Raw genomic sequence first — 17122 nt, forward strand, 5'->3', positions numbered from 1 at the left:
CCTCCTGCCGCGAGAGCTCGCCTGAGTCGGTACGGCCGCGGTGCGCCGCCGGCCTCCGGTTGTAGCTACACAACCTCCACCCCCGCCGGGCACCATCGGGCGGCAGGCGGGCCACACGGCCCTCAGGAGGGGGCAGCTCCTGCCGGCCGAGCGCTGGGGAACGGGCACAAGCGCTCGCCGGACCGAGCCGGGCCCCCCGCTCCCGCCCCCCACCGAGGCATCTCCCTGGGCGGCAGGGCCGAGCCCGCTGGCTGGGTTCCCGCCCCCCTGGCCCGGATTGGTCGCTGCGTCCTCACTCTGGCCAAGTATTGGCCGCCGCTGGCGGCTGTAAAATGACAGGATTGGCTGTAGTGGCGGACGCGGGCAGGCAGGCGGCGGCTGCGGGGAGGCGGGCGAGTCAGGCCCGGGAGGGGTGAGTGCGGGCCCCAATAGGGGCCGGCGCGGCCCGGCCCGGCTGGGCGGCTGCGGGTCGAGCCCGGGCGAGCTTCGGTTCCAGCCCGGGGCTCTGCGTGCGGCCTCCGGCTGGGGAGGGAGGGCGGTAGTGGAGCCAGGCAGGGCCGCGCCGCGGCCGTCTTCAGCCCCTGGAACGGTCGCTTGCGCGGCGGAACGGCGGCCTCCCCTCAGAGACGGGCTTGCGGGGCGCGGCCCGGCGCGGGGGCGGCCCCGGTGGTGCTGTGGCCGACGGCGCGGGCCGCAGCCAGTGGCCGAGGGAGAGGCCGAGAGGGCACCGCGGCCGCCTCCGTCCAGGGCAGCGGGCCGCGGTGGCCCGACGTGTGCCTGTGCGTGAGGGGGCCGAGGCCGTCTGTGGGCGCAGGGAAGCCGGCGGGGCACGTAGCTAGAGAGCAGGCACGGGCAGGTTTTCAGTTCAAAGTTTTTTGTTTGGTTTTTTTTGTGTTTGTTTGGTTTTGGTTTGTGGTTCCGCTCCCCCCCCCCCCCCCCTCCACCCCCAACAATGTGACGGTGACTCAGTGCCCCGGGGCGGAAGGGCGAGCCTGGTGCTGAGGCCGGAGAGCTGCCGGCGATGGCGGGCGTGGGCTGCCCGTCCTGCGCAACAAGCCTCCGCAAGCAGTCTTGCCAGCTGGGCGGGTTGGGTTCTCCCGGCACTACCTCAGACGAAATAAAAATGGATGTGAGCCGGCTCACGTCTGAAGTGAGCCACTTGACCTTGCTCAGTTACGGAGTACTCGCAGTACCCGTGTGCTGGAGGAGAGGTGGTCTGAGCCGGCTGTGAGCAGAACTACCCCCAAATTCAGAGGCAGAAGGAATGTGTCGTGGGTCCGGAATCCAGAGGAGATTTGTTAAGGTGCATCTGCTAGAAGCATGCATTTTCTTACACACGAGCAAAAATGCATAACCTGTAGTTACACTGCGCAGAATGGGTTTTGCACCTGGATGAGAGCCTCCTTGAGGGCGTTTCCTGTGTGTGCTTTATGTTGCACCTTTAGTAGTTCGCTTGAACTGCTTGTCTTCAGCTGAGCTGACTGCGGTGGAACTGAGTTCTCTCAGAATTCTGTGCACTGGATACTGCTGGTGAATTAACACTTTTTATGAAGAATATATATTGGTTACATAACATATGAATCTCCACGGTGCACAAAGATATAAAAAGGTATAAAAAGTTGGCATTGTAACTGTGGTGCTGAGTATAGGATGTGTCTGAAAGCTTAGAGGCTGCATTTAGGTCCTTTATCTATACTCTGACATGTTCAGACACTTCATTCTTCAAGTGTGATTCTTGATTTGCCCTTGTCTGTGTACAGTTAAGGGATTCAGAGGAATGATTTTTGATTAAAGTTCTGTTATGCTGTGTCTAGAAAAAAATAAATTATGTCCTGTAGCAATAAAGAGTGCTGTCAGACTGTTACTATTCTCTGTTAATGCACAAATCATGAAGAATACGTACTTTATAGATGTAATTTCATTTAGGAGAAGTATGCATATTTAAATTTGTGTAAGCAGATATATGTAATAAAATAAGTTTATTTGCGGCTGAGTCAGACTTGCACAGAATTGATTTCTCACCCATTAAAGAAAGGAAGATGTCTGCAAAAAGTTGTTCAGAAAAATCATTATTTTGAAGTTGCATTAAAATGCAGGATCAGGAAACTTTTGTGAAATATGCATTTTTTTAATTTCCTTTGCCAACTCAGTGAATTGCAATGCAGTGTAGGTGGTGTGCAAAAGTTCTTGATTGATCAAAGCCTCATCAAAGTAAGACTTATTTATGAATTACCTCCTTAAGTCAGCTGCTCCCATGAAAATGTTTGCTTCTGCAGAAGCCACAGCAAATGAAAAATACTGATATGATGTATTGGGTTAATTCAGCAAATACTATTATGGGTATTTGTAGCAAAAGGTTAAGCTGGCATTGCTACCATTTTTACATAGTAATCTCCCTTGTGGTCCATAGTACTTGTTGAGTTGTGTTTGTTTTGATTCTTGGTCTCTTAGGAAGGCTCAAATAGAACAAAAAGTATTACTGTGCTCTACAGCAGTAGAGACCAGAATCCCATTGTACTGAGGACAATACATTTGTAAGGCAGACAGTCCCTGGCTTATAGTGTGCACTATAAGTAATGTTTGTTTGGTATCTGAGGTAATTGGTAGTTGTGGATGTAATTGAAGTTGCGAGCATAAAATTTACAGTTCAGTGAAGATCTATCCTAGTATTTCTGAATAATATTTTGAACAAAGTATGGGGAGCAAATTTATTCTAATTCATTTATTCACTGATACGTTAATGCTCCCCCTGCATTTTTATGGATAGGGCTCTAAGTCTGATAGAGTTCACTGCAGAGTTACGATAAAGCATCAGCAGTCATTTATCTGTATGTTTAGTAGTGTATTTGGACAGGTCCCAGAGCTCTACTTTGCATTTATTTCAGTTGGCAAATGTATTTTAAAACTTCAGTTAATACCTTGAAACAATGTTTGAGTTACAGAAACAACTTTGAATGTGGGATAAATACAGGTAAACCCAAATCAGTGGAGGAGGGAAAGGCTAGCTAACCTTGGCATTCTGTTCAGAGCATCTGTGGAGAAGTGATATTTTGAATGTCCTTAAAAGACACACTAACCTGAGCTTAGGATGGTACTTCCCATTCAGGTTCTGTGGTTTTGACAGCCTGAACTTGAGCAAAACACACTTCATGCGGTTTATCACAGGAATATCCTGAAGTGCTTGGAGTAATGCTGTACACGTTTAATATAGGGGCATCTATTTGAGTTGTCAAAGTGTAAAATATAGTAGATCTTGCAAGAACCTTGGTTCTGTTATAGGCCACACCTGGCTGGCTGTTTTTGTGGTATTTACGGAGCAGGGCTATAACTTATTTATATGGGAAATGGAGGTAATTATTAACGAGCTTTTAGTAATGAGTGGAATACTCTGCAAGATGAAAGAGTGGATGGCCATGTAAATTGCTGAATGCTCATGTGTCACAGTGGGGGAAAGTATTTAGAAATTCTGCTGCCAATGGTGTTAATCATTCTGAATAGTTTTAAAACAGCTTTTCAAATTTGATTAATGTCAAGTGTGATGTTTTGATACTAGATCCTTATACAGCATTTCAGGTAGGTAACTACGTGACTATGGAAGCAGAGAGAATGCCAGCTGGCACACATATGTGTGTCCTTTAGGTGCTTACAGTTATTTAAACATGACCTGAAAAGTTTGTGCTTGTTGAGATGCTAAAATCCCCAGTTGATACTATAGAAAAGTAGAATACAGAGAAATGGTTCTGATTCTGAGGGTGGATTGTGGGTGATTGCTCAGGAGATTAGTGATAATCAGTTATACCATAATGTCCTACCCCGTCAGAGGTGAAATGTCTGAAACAATCAAGAGAGATGTTTCCGTAACCCAAATTATTTTAAAACAATAGCAGAACCCACCTTCTGTTTTAGTGGCTCTGTAGTTGACTTTACATCTTAAATAGGTGTGTCTTCATCATATGCTTGATGAACAGGATATTTGTAGCTTGGTGACAGCTTAAAAAAAAAAAAGTAAGATTTTGAGCAGTTCTCACAGTCAGGAATCTGCAAAAATATTTCTGAGGCCTAAAAATTGGCTCCTAGGTAATTGATCTGTAATATGTTTCCAAGATTGTGATAAGGTGCTTTAAGTGAAAAGTGTTTGTTTTTAAAAGGAGATGACAAAGTATTTATATTTATTTATACCACACCCAGTAAAATTGGTGCAATTTCATACAGCATATCAATTGTGTAACCTTCTAGAAAATTTTAAAAAAGAAAAAAATGTGTAAAAATTAATAGAGAAGTTGATCGTACAGAAATTGTGATTTATCTTCTAAGTTATGAGAAAGCAAGCAAATAGTGATTGGGAGTCACATTGTAGGTCGTATCTTACTCTACACACCAGGGGTTTGGGGAAAAAAGCACACAGATTTTCCCTTCCACCCTAACATAATTATGCACGATTGTGATTCCGACCCTGGGAGCAGAATAAGTATCTGAAATTGTGGAGGGCTAGGGAGTTTAGGGAAATGATCATAGGGCTGGTAGGGACCTCAAACAGTTATCCTGTCAGGCTTTTCCTCTCTCCCAACTCTTCTTCACAGTGATTCTTACACTAAATGTTTGTTTGAAACCCTTTCTCTGGGCTGCCTTGCTGATTGATATTCTTCAGCCTCCCCAGGCAATCTATTTAAGTGATACGATATTCCTACTGGTAGAAACATTTCCCTTATGTCGTTTCCATGTGTTGTTTCCAAGTGTCGGGGAAGCCTTTTTTGAAGTATGGTGCTTAAAACTATATGCAGAGTGCTAGATCCGATTTTAACATCATCGATCAGGATAGAAGGGTTACTTTTCCTGTCTTGTAGCCTTTACTCTTAATACAGCTCTGTATGTTGCTGTTTGATAAAACAGAGGGAAGTATTGACTTGTGTGTAACCTGTGGTCCTCTATAATCCTCCACTGCCCTTCTGCTTAGCTGCACATTGCCAGTTATTCTCTCTTTGGTAACTTGCTCAGTTGTTTATTCCTACCTGACAATAATACCCTGCACTTCTTTTTTTGAGAATGAGCTCACTTTCTTCACAGCTATATTAGAATCACTTCACATTCTGTTTCTAAAATTTAAAAGTCTTGATGGCCCAACTGACTTCAGGTGAGCTCTCCTGTCTGTCGGTTGGATTGGAGGCTTTTGTTACCCTTGTATCCAAGATACAGAGTTCTGTTTATGAAAGGAACACACTTCCAAAAAATGATTTTCACTGTTTGGTAGTGGATAAGGATCCATTATGTGTTTTGGGTTAACTTTGCTTTAATAAAGACAGTTATGAAAGACAGCAATGCAAAAATGCATCTTTGGGTGTGATAGTTTGCTGAATTGTATCTCTCCATCATGTCAGAGTTTCAAGTACCTGAACTTCCACGTTGGGATTCTCTTGCCATCTCTTATTTGCTGTGTTTATAAGGGAGAAAGGAAGTGACTGTTCTAACTTGAAGTATGTTGAGGTCATCTGCACTGACAAAAGTAAAAGTGAACTTTGTCTGCTTAAACTATAGAAAAGTTTTGGCGTTTTGTGTAGTACTGGCTTCTGTTTGCTGTCTTTCAGCTCTAGAGATGCTTCCTCCTTTAGAAAGTTTGTAATTGGAGCTGTAATAGAAATGCAAAATGTGAAAGTCATAGGCAAAGGAAAAAGACATATATGGGGGGTTTTGGTGCTTTTTTTTTTTTAGGGGATGAGTGATTTGAGTGGAAGGGAGAGAAGGAGACAGACTACCAGTACACCTTTTATTAAAAATAAGGACTGAATTTCTGGATATCTTCTGAAAAGCGGTAGGTAAAAATTATTGCTTCCATGCCCTTGGTTTAGTACATATATTTACAACACGAAAACTTGTGATGTTGGGAAAGAGATATGAAGGTTCAGCTGATGATTAGCAGCCCGTAGTAGTGTTCTGTATTAACACATCGCTACCGGGGCTACTGGCAAAGTTAGGAAAGTTAGGCTTTTTATTCTTAAAGTTGTAATGCTAACTTTCTAAGGGAGGATGGGACTTGTTCTTAATTGGTTAGTACATGACACATACACCATCCTTATCTTTAAAAGCTTTTAGTACTTCAGTTACTTAATCTTCCCTCTCTTTTGAGTTGAGATTTAATGTGGAATTTCTGCTGAAGCTATTCATCAGGATGAAAACTGGAAAAGCAATTATTGTAGTAAGCCAGAGCTGGCAGTTGGTAGGACAGATTTGCATGTCCTACCAAAGTCAGGGTTGAGTCAAAGTCAAGGTAGAAGAAAGTGATGCATTGAAACTACTTACAGTTTTGTGTAAGAAAGTAAAGAGAGCTGGGCTAAGATCAGAGCAAGTCAGTGCAAATAAACTGGAAATAAGGCAGAAGCTGAATATAATGTTGGAGCAGCTAGATGGTCAGAGGACAGTGAAAAATCAGCACTGGAATGGTTACAGATCAGTACCTAGTGAAGAGTAGGTCCATGGCTCAGGGATGCAAGGGCTTCGGCAGCAGAATTTGCATAGCGATTCCTGCCACAATCTGCTTGTGTCTGGCTCAGTTCTACTGCTTCAGCTGTGCTAGTGCAACTATATGCTGAGGTTTAAAGAAACAAAGAAAGAATTGGATCCTCAAAGAAGGGGATTTGGTAAAGCTGAGTAAGTTCACTCAGTCCAACATACAGCTTGACAGCCAACTTGTAACCACAGCTGAAGCTGCCTCAGAGCAAGCCAGCCTAACTCTGGCTCCTTGGCTGAAGTGAACAGATGGCAGACATCTGTGTAGAGGGATTCTGTGCACCCATGTTGGTGGGAAGAGCCTGCATGAAGGAATAGGAACCATGCAGGATCTTGAACTCTAGGAGAATGTCTAAGGATAGAAAGGAACTGTATCAAGATGGTGGATTGTAGCAACTCACCCATTCAGACATCTCTACATGGGAGGTGGTGACTGGGTTCTGCTTGTAAAAGGAGTTCTGGACTTGAAGGAATTTTGTGTCTGGGTTTTTCTTCATGACTTTACTAAATACTAATTGCCCTGTGAATGTATCTAATGCATTTCATTCAGAGCAACCATTTAGACTTTCCTGCATATTCTTGAATTCACTATTGTTTGTATAGTGCCAGCACCTGTTCCCTTTAAAGTTTGGCAAAATTTTTCATAATTTGGATAGAGTTGTGAATTGTATATGCTGCTTATAGGAGGTCATTCATCGAGATTAGGATTATGTAGACAATGTCCAAAATACTAATCGACTTGCTTCTTTTAACCTGCATGTTGACTAATGCTGTGATAAATGCGGAAATTGAATTATTTATATTTGTATGCCTAATGGATTACAATATCTCGGAACCTCAATTTTGCATTTATGGCACAAGACGCATACAAAACTGCAAACTGTCAGGGAAATGCAAAACAGAAACTGTTTATAGGGAAGTGGCTCAGATCAGTATCAGAATATTTTACAATGATCTTGCTTTTGGGGGTCTTTCATTTCAAAATATGTGTGTGTGGAGGTGGATGCTAGTAGTGTTTTGTTTATATATTTGTTTATTACCTTTTCACTTTCATTCCAAGGGATGTCTGTTAACGTAATCTAACACTGAAGCATTTGTATGGCATTGAGCTAAGACAAATTGTATTCGTCAGTAAGAGGAGGAAGAAAAAGACATAAAGCCTGCTTCAAATTTATCTTCAGATCTCTTCTGTTGAAGTAGAAAGCTTTTTTCTGAAGCAGCATTTTGGTGTTTCTGTCCTTTAAATTGTTGATTACTAACCCTTTACATTTTAAGTGCAAATTACGTGCTTCATACAATATCACCAAGTGTCCTACGTTAAAATGCTACTAAATATCAGGGAGATGGGGTCTATTTGGTGGTCTCATCTTCCTTCTGTCTTCCCAAAGAACAAACTCATTATTCTTTGATCTGATTTGATATTCCTTGGAGACTGGGAATTTGGCCTGTGATAAAATTGCAGTGGAAGCGTGCACTGGAACTAAATCCTTCCCCTCCCTTTCAGCCCTGGCAATGCACGACCCTCCTCTTCTCGCCTGTTATCAGATGACTGGCTGTACCCTGCTGCCGGGGTTTCCAGCCCTGCTGCTGCAGGGAGCACGGTCTGGTTCTGACCTCTTCTTCCTCTGCTGGAGCTGAAAGCCTGTGCAGGTAGCCTTACTCTAGGGAGAGGGCTGCAAGGTCTGTGGGGAGGGCTGGGGGTGGGTAAGGGCAGTACGAAGCAGAGGATGAGTGAACAGTATTAAAAGTATCAGTACCTAATTTTGGTACTGTATATGCTTAGTGTCATAAGACACTGTATCGCTATTTTACTGTCGCTAGCATTGAGTCTGGTTATATCAAAATTGATAGGGTCAGGCTAGAAGTATAAGTTTAAACATGTTGACACCAAGTGTGCATGCACACTTTTAAGTTATGAGTTTAGTTTGGAGCGACTAACAGTAGTGTGAAAAGCCCAGCAGTGTTTTTGAAGCTCACAAAATACAAATTTGCTGTGATTTAATATTTTCATTAGCTCTCTAAATAGTGTTAAACACAGAGTTACTTTTGTCATTAAAGCGGGCAAGGTGACAATAAGCACTTCCTTTATTCACAAAAGTATTCAGATATCTTTAATTGCCTATGCTCTATTTCCAAAGTTAGGCCCAGAGTGGAAAAAATACCTGATCCATGTTTGCTGAAAGGATACTTTACACTATTGAGATTCCAGAGACCTAAACTGGTCAATCTGTTTGAAGGTGCAACCAGCTGCTGTTTCAGTCATTAGCAAAATAATCAGTTGCTGTTATCTGAGAGGTAAAAAAAGAGTTTTATTTTCATTTAAAGTGAATTCCGTGGTAGGCCAGCCTGCCAGCTTATAGAACTTGGACCACAGGCTACTCTCAGCCTCAGGCAAAGGGAGGGAATTATACTAAGTAAAAACATTGACTTAGTGGAATCTATAGCTCAAAGAAGAGTGCAAAATGACCTGGAAGGTTAATGAAAAGACAATAATTAATGCCTGAAAAATAAATCCCTGAAGCATACTCCATTTTTCAGTGTACATGTAGCTGAGCTGATACTGCTTACAGAAATAATCACTACTAATCAAATATGCTAGTGAGCAGCCTAAACTGCTAAGCCAAAGACTTTGAAGAAGGAACTTGTGGATGAGTAAATCTGATCCTTTAGAAAAACGTTTAATTTTTGCTTATGATATGGTGTACTGGCTTCAGCTGGGGTGGAGTTAAATTTCTTCACTGGAGCTTGTATGGGCCTATGTTTTGGATTTTTTTCTGAAAACAGCATTGATAACACAAGGGATGTTTTAGTTCTTGTTGAGCAGTGCTCACACAGAGCCAAGGCCTTTACTGCTTCTCACGTCACGCCACCAGCAAGCAGGCTGGGGGTGCACAAGAAGTTGGGAGGGGACAGCTGGGACAGCTGACCCCAACTGACCAAAGGGATATTCCATACCATATGATGTCATGTTCAGCAATAAAACTGGTGGGGAAAAGAAGGTTGGCCGGGCTGCTGTCACTTTGGAACTATCTGAGCATCAGTGGCTTGCTGGTGAGCAATTAGGGGTTTTTTGCATCACACTTTTTCCTTGCTTTTGTTTCTTTTCCTCTTTATTCTTTTCTTTTTTCCTTTTAAAAAAATTATTAAACTGTCTTTATGTCCATGAGATTTCTCACTTTCACCCTTTCGATTCTCTCTTTTGTCCCACTGGGTGGGGGAGTGAGTGAGCAGCTGTGTGATGTTTAGCTTCCTACCAGGCTTAGACCATGACATACAGCTTTCTGAGGTTTAGATAAATTTTACCACCAGACAGTGAAGGTAGGTTCTAACTGAATATTCATTGTTTTGAGTGGAAATTTGCCAGTATATGTAGTTTGAAGGCTGTGAGCATAATAAAATATTTAACGAACTTCAGTGTTAATTTTCCCATAGTGGCAAGAGAGGGAAATTGTGACAGTAATGTGTTGTTTTAAATTATTGAAATATTTCTCTCCCTTTTTAGGATTATTCCATACCGTTCTTCTGTTAACTGAAACGGAGTACAGCAGTACTCTCGACCACCTGAGTAGTGGTGCTTAGAAAACTGAATATTCCCCATTCTAATTCAGATTTCTTTTTAATTCACCTGCTCTTGGAAGCTTTCAATACCTGCAGGAAAGAGAGATGTAGAATATTGGTAACAGATAAAGAATATTGGATAATACAGTTTGAAAGATAATGTGACTATTTTTACCTGCAACTTTTATCTGAGTTGATCAGGGATATGCTTTCATTATGATTCAGAATTAGTCAGGTAAGGGAGAGGGTGTCAAGAATGTAAGTTGTTTTTAAGTTTCACCCATTTGACAGCCAAATGCATTCATATACTTCTGGGGGTAAATGCAGATTTTTTTTTTTTTGAGACGGTAACCTAGAAAACATTAATTGTATCAGTATTATATGCATTCCCTTTTCAAACCTTGAACGTGAGATCCTGTTCTTGCATTGAGGAAGAAAATGGTTTCTGTAATTCATAGATGTAAAAGAAAAAAGAGCAGCTGAGTAGGATAAAGATTTGAGATTGAGACCAGAATATGCATACAAGTTTTCTAAGAATGCTGGGAAGAATCTGAGGAAGAGCGGAAAAAGTTACGAGTTATTAAAAAATTGAAAAAATGCTTCTTAGAATGATATTTCAAGCTCACTTTGTGTCTTAAAAAAAAAAGCTAGTTAAATATCTTCTGCAGCAGAAAATTATGATGCCCCTTCCCCTTTTTGGGATGAAGAACACTTGGGACTGCTTCCCCTCCTTCCCGCTCTCCCCCCCATGCCACAGACTCCTAATTTTGTTTTCCCTCTGTGAGGTGTATAATAGGCCTAAGAGGTGACTGTATGTGTGAATGAATGATACCAAGGCAATAAAATTGGTCATAATAGGGTGAAAACAAGATCCAGGTAAATTTGATGGAATACTTAACTGAAAATGTCCTTGTGAAGCTTCTAGGGTTATGGGATATATATTTTTTCGGTGGCAGTTACAAAACTCCACTCCTTGAGTTGCCTTCTCCTTAAACTACAAAAATTGCTAGGTATGTGAGGGAAGGTTTTCAGTATTTCAGCTCTTGGAAAAAAGGCAAGATTTTGTTCAGAAGTTCAGAACTGCTTCAGATAAACTGCAATTTCTTTAATATATGTAATTTTTTTACTTTACATAGTTGCTACTATGGATTAGACTCTGCTCCAATAAAGTGGTGCTGTCCAGGTAGGTCACAGCAGTTCTGGGAGTCACGAATAAGACTGACCTGCCTGCCTGCCTCTGTGGCAGTCAACATCACCCTGTTCAGGAGTTAGGTGTGTGCAACAATTGGTGTTTTACATCTGCACGGGTAATGGTGATTTGTTTGAGTGGTGTTGTAGATCTAGGTCGTGCACTACTTGATCCCAGAAAGCTGCTTCTCTTTTTTTCTAGTGTGTAGGGTGTGAGGGAGTCAAGAGGATAGGGGAGAAGGAAAGGTAATGGAGAGGAGAATAAAGGGAGGCATCTGGGTTTCAGTGGGCGAGGACTGGGATCCTGTCAGAGGACTCAGCATGTGACTAAGCAGGAGACTCCAGTGGTCCTAAATCTGGCTCTGTAAATCAGAATGATTTGAGATTTATACAGAGGATTGTGGTCAAGGGGATGGACAATTTCTGAATGCTCAAGTTATGATGCTAGGTTGTGAACACATGTATGCATGCATACAGTTAACCTTGAACATTGTGTTACTTCTGGAAAAACAGTGGGTTTTTTGTGGGAGAGGAGAAGTTGGTTCTGCAAGTCAGATGGATTGGGTCTAGATTCTCACACTTTCTATGTTACAGCCTGTAGTTTGCTGGCTCTTAGTGCAGTATTTGTAGAAGTAAAGAGTAAGTATGCTGCTCTGAGTTGGTGATTAAGGCAAGGAAGGGCTGGACCTACCTGTTTGTGCACTCTGTTTTAGGAGACTCTCCCCTGCTTTTTTTTTAATCCAGCTCTGTTAATCTAAAATGCTTTTCTGCTTTATGACAGCTGCTTTGATCCTTTGAGGAATTCAGGTGACTGTAGTACCCTTTTGAAAGGATGGCGGTGTGTGTATAAACATCTTTAGCCTAAGAAGTTTAATAAATAGACTGTTTTCCCTACCTTGATTATTTAGTCACTAGTCTGTTGCATCTCTAAGACTGGTCAGTTTTGCAGAACTCTGTCTTGTCAGCAGGTATTGGGTATGTTTTGAACAGGCCTACTAAACTGAGCTTCTGAAAGAAGATATAGCAATACCTATTTTTAGGGTTGGGTTAGCCTGGAAGAAGGACCTGAGAGAGGGTATTATGTGTTCTCAGGAACTTGATTGCCTGAAGGGTTTCTTGGAAATTGGTCTCTGGATTCAGATGCCTAAATGCTGCCCATTTTAGGCATGTAGGCAAATAAAATGCATGGCTCCTTCTCTTATTTTTAGATATTTTCTGTCTAGGTAGAAGTTAACCTCTCCTGTAAACCAAATGTGACATGCAAACTTTCAGTGAAAGCTTTCACCATATTGATCCAATAAATCTTACCCAGGCAGAAGAATAACTGCATGATGTATCTTTTAAGAACAATTGAATACAAGATGAGATACTCTGTATGTGAGAGAATTATTTGGAACAAAAAAAATGTAGTGCATTGCACCCAGCTGTAAAGATTCTGCATGCTGTGAACATCAATTTAAAAAAATAAAACGTTAGCATTCAGAGTTGACTCTCTTGAGTGGACATCTGGTTTTGAACAATACTGGTGTTTTAGAGAACAAACTAAAATTAAGAATTAGCCAGTTACGTTGCATTTTTACCTTTTTTGTTTCAACCTCTTGTATTACCGTGTTTGAGGGCAGATTCCTCTGTTGCTGTGCGGATGTACTAATCTAACTGTTGGATTCTGCTCTGCAAGTTCGGATGTGGCTGCTTATTATCAGCTCCCTCTGGCAGTCTGCTAACCAGCCATGTTATGATCAGTGGAAATGTAAGAATTGTCAGAGCTTGCTTGAATAAATATGACTTGCTGGTTGACTTAATTAGTCAGCCAGTTAATATCCTTACTAAGAAAAATAGTTGTGAGTCCCCTTTTTCTTGCATTAGTTGCAGAGACTTTTTTTGGCAAAGATGGTAGAGAGTTTTCACCTTTCCAAGGATTACAGGAGTAGTATAGTTAATAACGAATTGACCATTTTAGCTTCTGTTGTGTAATGTGGGATGGGCAGGCTTGGACAAATACCTGGAAATATTTTCAAGGGAGATTATATGTAATCAAACTGCAAAGAGCTTCATAGATAAATGAGAAAAAAAACCTCTGATACCTGCTAATTTTTTCTGCAAAGGTTCAACTGAGTTGTATCCCAGGTCTGTGGAAATAAGCAGTAACACCATATTGCAGCTAGTGATGGACATGTTTGGACTTCTGCAGTGTTCATAGAACTGGGCTGTTTGGAGAGACTTCATGTGTGGCAAGAAGAGTGGAAAGAAGACATGACTAGGATTACATGTTTTAAGAGATATTTAGAGCCATAGGTACAATGTGGTGAGTTATAGCACAACATTTTTGTAGCAAATGGTTTCTTAGAATTGGCTAAAGATAACAAAAAGTGAAGCTGACAACATTAGATGAAAGACTCCTCATGTTATAATTTGCTTAAATGTTTCAATTTTAAGCAATTGAATTGTAAATACTTGCCTTTTAATTTTAAGCACTGGAAGTATCTTCACTGTTGCTGTCAATTCACCTGGGAATTAAACAGTAATATTTTAGACTCTTGTGGCAGGTGTTATATTGTGAGAGTAATTTTGTTTGGTTTACTCCAACCTTAATTTTTCTCTATGTCAGGCTGAAAGAGAAAGTTATTGTTTTTCTTTTCCTGGAACTTGCATTTTTTCTGAGGCCTTCATTATCTTCCACCATCATTATACTACTCATGTTTCTGTTTTGTGGTGGTGTTTTTTTTTTTTTTTCCTGTGGGGAAGATCAGGCAGAAGGTATTTGGATTTTTTCCACAGAAATCTGACTGAAGTGCAGATGGCTAGGAAATGTTTTCATAATTGCCATGCTGGCAATTGTAGACCAAATTCTTGTAGGATGTTGTGTGTCTGAACCTCTTAAGACTAGCTTCTTTTAGAAGCTGTAGTTTACAATAGGTAGCTTGCTTCTATTTGCTTCTTCATTAAACGTTTTAAGGGATCATGTGATTTCTGAGAGTGCAGCCCCAAGAAAAATATGTAATTTTTTTCCCTTATGTAGATACGCAGCACCAGAGTTAGTTTCCTGTATGTCAGTCCTAGCAAAATGATAGCTTCAACAGTGATGCTAGTTTAAAAAACAAAGAAAATAAAAAACCTGCTTGGACTCTTTGACAATTGGTACATGTTGCAGTTGTATCTTTTAGGCAGGGCAGTCCACATACTGCAACTGTCAGCCTTACTAGTGGCTATAGCACTTGAAGCTGCATAAAATGACTCTAATAAATGGTGTCTTTGCATATAGGTATTCTCTTTTTAAGGGCAGTGAAGAGATTGGTTTAACAGCCAGGAAATAATAAAGCTTTCTTATTTTTCTGAAGTTCAAAAAACTCTGTGTTAATGGTTGCAAACTTTATCTTCCTGGACTTCAATGTCTCCTTTTCAGTTTGGTGAGTTTCAAGAACAGAAAAGCTATTTCATATCTAGTGAAGATTAGAAGTGACTTAGAAGGACATAAAAAAACCACTGAACATCTGAAATACTGAACTTCTAATTGCATTTGTACAAGCAACAGCCTTTGGACATGAACACTAGTGTTAGATTATTAATAGCCGATACTACTGCTGTATTAAAATCTCTCTTCATTACAATATCGGCAGCTTTCCGCCACTGTTTTTCAAGTTTCCTTGTACTACTTATCCCATGTTTTCTTGGTAAAAACATTAAGATCCATTAATATGCAGTACTGCTATAATAATAGGAGCCATATGTGGACAATTGCCTTGTATGGCCATGCCTGAACATACTACCTAGTTTAAAGAATAAAGCCTTCTCCCTGGGACTTGGGACTTTTGTTTTAGAAGGTGTGATTTGATTAATTGTACTTTTCCTGTCACAGAGGTAAGCTAGCTAGGGCTGACTGAATTGTGCTGCATTACCTGAAGGCTTTTCCATTATAGTGCTTGCAAATGTTTTCTGCAAACTGACATATGTGTTGTGTCAGAGCTATGTGCAGCAGTGTATCCCATTCAAAAAAAAAAGGTCATGTGACATCTGGACTTGATTTTTTAAAAATTTTTTTTATAAAGTCTCTGTTATTTACTACAAACATGTTAAGATGGGGGCAAGATAGGAAATTGTCAATATTATTTAGTGTAGATGAAAATTCTGTTATGTGCTTTCATAACATATATGCCCAGAGCACTTCAGTTTCTTAATAATTGTACTGTTAGTGAAGCTCAAGACTTCAGAGGAATGGGAAATTCCTTGCTAAAAAAATTATATCAAAATGTTAGGGAAGAGGGAAATTATAAAGACATATTGTTGTCTAACGCAGTCTCTCTGTCTTTTTCTTTCCTCCATAATCTCATGTAGCAATGGGGCAAGAAGCTGGCAAACCTGCCTGGCCCAAACCAGCAGGAGGATATCAAACTATTACAGGTAGAAGATATGGAAGAAGACATGCCTATGTCGGTTTTAGACCATCTTTGAATAGCCAAGACAGAGATGAACATCGACACAATGAAGACTGTGAACGATTGGAGGATGTGGAGGATGTTGAGAAAGAGAATTCTTTATGTATGTGCATATCTTTGTGTATGTGCCATTTAAATCCAAACTGGGATGCATGGAGGTGGAGGGGGAAGGCACATAGAGAAATGTGAAGGGAAGAGAGTAGGTACTTAAATAACACATGTAAAGTGCATTTCATGTGGCTTCATAGAATGAAACTTAGCATGAAGGCAAATTAAAGTATAGTCTATCTTAGGCTGTTTAATTTTGCCTGAAGAAGTACATTCCTGAATGAGTTAATGCATTCTAACCAACACAGATAGCCATAACATTGTATAATTCAAATTATTTTGTCTTCAAATCAAATTACAAATCACATTTGGAAGAGAATACCTATTCTAACCTTCTGTTTGGAACTAGACTGTGAAATATTTGATGTATCATGGGCCAGGTTGTTCTATCTTTGTCAGCCTTAGTGTAGTTAGAGTGGAAATTAGTTTAAGCCTACAAAACATCTTTAAAGGTTCTCTTTTTATTTGTTTATACCAGTCAGACCATTTCCCTTTCTTGTTTACCTAATATTGAATGTTAGTATTTCCCAAAATGTCTTTTGTGATTTTAGCATCTGAATAATCATTTCATAGAGAAATACAAAATGGCTTGCTGGATCAGAAACATAGTCCCATCTCCTTGAGTGTATGAGGTTTTCTGCTAAAAAAGTTTGATGTAGCCTCAGATCTTCCAAAGTAGCATTTTTTCTCCTTCCTTTATAGGCTATTTTGTAACTGCTTTCTCCTTCTAATTGTCTTTTTTTTTATGATAGCATAGTGTTAATTTAACTTTGTCATATGCCGTTGTTCTTGGAGACTGTTACGTCATGTATATCATCTTGGGGTGGTTTTATTTTTTTGTAACTTGAATTTACAGTTTTACAGTTGTCTGTGCTTCATACCTTTTCTACACTTTCATCTAGTTAAAGGTTTATTTCCTGTAAGGCAGTATTGACACTTGTGGAGATCTTCCTACTTCTCTCTATAATGCTACCACCTTTCTTGTTTCAGTTACTCAGAAATGGGCATGCTATTATTTCAGGGGTCATAAGAAATATGCAATTTAGAGTGTATTACCTGCTTGTTCTTAATACAATTACTTTATATATAAATTCTAAGAATGACTCATTTTCTGTATTACATCTAATAACAAAATGCCTTTCCTTTTTTATATTTGTTTTTCTTTGTATTACGGCTTTTCAGATTTCTCTTTGAGAAATGTTTTGGATTGATTTATTTCCCTTACCTCAACTAGGTTACATTTTTCCCCAGCCAATACTTTTTTTTTGATGGATGGGTACTACCTAAAATATGCTGCATATTTCCTTGCTAATTGGCTTGACATCTTATATACA

General features: G+C 40.4%; 1 protein-coding gene across 6 annotated transcripts in view; it reads left to right on the forward strand.

The window, feature by feature from the left end:
* Positions 1-334: 334 nt before the first annotated feature.
* PJA2 (praja ring finger ubiquitin ligase 2) overlaps positions 335-17122 on the forward strand; it is a 34998-nt gene continuing 18210 nt past the window's right edge. Inside the window, exons 1-2 of one of the 6 annotated variants that reach the window (XM_075138129.1) lie at positions 335-412; positions 15580-15783. In XM_075138129.1, the coding sequence (XP_074994230.1) occupies positions 15582-15783 (202 nt within the window). In that variant the 5' untranslated portion in view covers positions 335-412; positions 15580-15581. Of the gene's footprint in view, positions 413-467; positions 1610-7751; positions 8152-14633; positions 14655-15579; positions 15784-17122 lie in introns of those variants that run through there. The other 5 variants (XM_075138124.1, XM_075138123.1, XM_075138125.1 and 2 more) reach the window with 5 other exon arrangements.

The sequence above is a fragment of the Calonectris borealis genome, chromosome Z, assembly GCF_964195595.1.
Source record: "Calonectris borealis chromosome Z, bCalBor7.hap1.2, whole genome shotgun sequence".
NCBI lineage: Eukaryota > Metazoa > Chordata > Aves > Procellariiformes > Procellariidae > Calonectris > Calonectris borealis.